Raw genomic sequence first — 2,809 nt, 5'->3', positions numbered from 1 at the left:
GACGTGTTTCTTGAGTGCTCCCTAACACTTTAATTGTATTTAATTATTTTGAGTAGTGTGAGGATGTTTACGGTGTAAAATACTAAATTTTGAAGTTAAATTTAAAATATGTGACAATCCAGTTTATAGAATCCTTATTTCATCGAGTAATATTAGTATTAATATTTCAATATTGTGTTTCGAGTGTCATGGTGTCAGTGAGCGGTTGTCTCCGTAAAAGTTGAAATCAAAAGATAAGTAAAAATTATAAATCAAATCTGTTTTACATTAGTTTTATAATGAAGTTTAGTATCGATACTTCAAATACAGGCGTTACTTCACAGAAATTAACCGTTTCATCCGGCACTAAATACCTTTGAACTCCGAGTGCAATCTTCGACGTTTCATTAGGGTTTCATTAGATTACTGTTACAACAAGGTGATATTGATAACTATCATAATAATTAAACAAACACAACAAACACAAGGGCTATTCATTACAACGTGAAATCAACAGTGACGGTATTATTTAACTAAATTCAACCATTGTGATTTTTGCGCTCAAAGACACTAAGTAAATTTGTGTTGGTGTAAAATAACTTGCGTCGGTAGTTCAAAATCCGTGCTTAATCTTTATGACGTCTGAGCCTATATTTGACGTGGGCTTGTAGCTTGTCACTTCACACATTTCAACCCGGTTATTAATTATTGAATAGCTTTGTTGTTTGACATCGGACTAACGTGTTGATGATTACGGTTCGAATCTTGTTTTCTTTTTTTTTTTTTTTTTTTTTTTTTTTTTTTTTGTAGATATAACGTGTTTTTATTTATATGTTTTGGCCAATTTTAATTTTATTGTTGTTTATTTCATTGGAATTTTATTTGAATCCTTACAGGTACATAATTTATTTTGTATTTTAATTTTTATTAAGGCTTTTTTTGTAAATAATTGATTGTCCTTTTACATATAATTGATTGAGCATAGATCATAATATTTTCCTATTGTAAATAATATTATAGCAGGATGTATACCAGATCAAAACGAAGGAATATCTGCGCAACATGCACACACACTATAAAAGTGAAAGAATATTTGGAATGTACTAATTGCAATAACACGTTTGACTTAAAATGTGCTAGCATTACTTTAAAAAGATACAATTCAATGTCGACCGATAAGAGACTCAAATGGAAATGTCATAAATGTAGGAAAAGCTCTACACAGGAAATAAAAAATCTTTCAAATACTGAACAGCTGACACAAAGTATCTCGTTAGATAAAACCATTTCAAATATTAGTAATTTATCCAGCAAGAATACTCTCACACTACATAATCAATCATTAGAAAATATAACATTTTGTAGTTCAATGAAAGACCTACATAATTCAACATTCAGAGATGTCAGCACATGTAGTTTACCAGATCTTGGTACTGTCGAAAGCTCACAGGTTTTAGACCTTAAACAGGACTTAGCAACCCTATCTGGGCAATTAGAAAGTGCTCATGAAGAAATTGCCCAACTAAATATAGAAAACACAAAACAAAGAAAGTTAATTGAAGAAAATGAAAAACAAATAAAATTACTTAAAACATTGCTAAGCGACGGTAATTCTTCAATCAACTCCACACCGCTACGAACAAAAACAAAGAAATCTAAACGCACACCGTCAGTAAAATCCTCTATACAGAACAATATAATATCTCATAAAGCAATAGAACAAATACCAATTAATTTAGAAAATGCACCAGCAGTACCACTAAATTCTGAATTTAATAAAAAACTCGCTCAAAAAAGTACCAATATTCAAAGAAAATCAGGAAGAAAAATTTACATTATAGGAAGTCAACAATCTAAAAATTTATCCTCAGCGCTCATTCAGTCGAGAAGAACTAATCCGTATGAAAAATATACAATTGAAGCGTTCATCAAACCCGATGCAACGACAGGGGACATCCTCAAATCTTGTGAGTTGTATGATTTTTCCTGTAACGACAAATTAATATTAACTGTAGGTGAAAATGACTGTGATCCAATTAAAATATCATCTGACTTATATACAAAAATAAATTCTCTACCACAAGTCCATATTATTGTAACTAGTGTGACTTTCAGTAGGCATTTGAATGAACTGAAACTTAATGACATGTTGCGATTGATATGTAACAAGTTTCCTAATTGTACGTTTCTTAATCTCGATGAAAACATTTATCGAAATAACACGCCGTATTATAATATATGCCATAAAATAAATCTCGTAATTGACCAAATAGACTACAATAAAAGGTTTTTGAATTTCAAAAAACAAAGACACATAAATCGTTCCACACTAAAAGGAACGATACCATATTATTTTAAGAAAGTGACTCATGGCGTAACTTCAAAAAATGATCAAACTTTAAATTCATCTCAGGATGCACCAAAGAAGGGAACAATTCCTTTTTATTTTAAACCAAATAAAGTTGATGACAGCAAAAATGGGGAAGAACTGTTTTTTCGTGCCAAAAATTAATAATTCAACATGCACTTGTAAAGTTCTTCACCAAAATGTTGCTGGCTTTCTAGCAAAGAAAGACTTAATAGAAATCATGGTTGAAGATCTGCAAAATACAGATAAAATTGACATACTATGCTTCACGGAAACATTCATTCCAAAAGGGCATGAAAGTAATATAAAACTAAATGGGTATCTGTTAGCATCAAATTACAGTAGAATAAAAAGAAGGGGTGGTGTTTGTATATTAACATCACAAGGGATAGGATCAAAAAATTTAGAATACCTACATACTTTGTGTGAACCGAAAGCATTTGAATGTTGTGGGATAGACAT

The 2,809-nt window shown here is 30.7% G+C and overlaps 1 protein-coding gene across 1 annotated transcript; it reads left to right on the top strand.

Moving 5' to 3' along the window:
• Positions 1-271: 271 nt before the first annotated feature.
• On the top strand, positions 272-2,491 carry LOC126971886 (uncharacterized). The gene is made up of 2 exons (XM_050818401.1): positions 272-418; positions 1,000-2,491. The coding sequence occupies exon 2, from the start codon at positions 1,004-1,006 to the stop codon at positions 2,489-2,491; it is 1,488 nt and encodes a 495-aa protein (XP_050674358.1). The 5' UTR covers positions 272-418; positions 1,000-1,003.
• The last annotated feature ends 318 nt before the right edge of the window (positions 2,492-2,809 follow it).

The sequence above is a fragment of the Leptidea sinapis genome, chromosome 24 (assembly GCF_905404315.1).
Source record: "Leptidea sinapis chromosome 24, ilLepSina1.1, whole genome shotgun sequence".
Taxonomy (NCBI): Eukaryota; Metazoa; Arthropoda; class Insecta; order Lepidoptera; family Pieridae; genus Leptidea; species Leptidea sinapis.
The sequence above is the reverse complement of the archived record's forward strand: the minus strand, read 5'-3'. Positions and strand labels throughout refer to the sequence as shown.

What these genes read in the sequence shown, in the direction of transcription:
- LOC126971886 (XM_050818401.1), top strand. Translation starts at nt 1,004, where the DNA reads ATGTATACCAGATCAAAACGAAGGAATATCTGCGCAACATGCACACAC.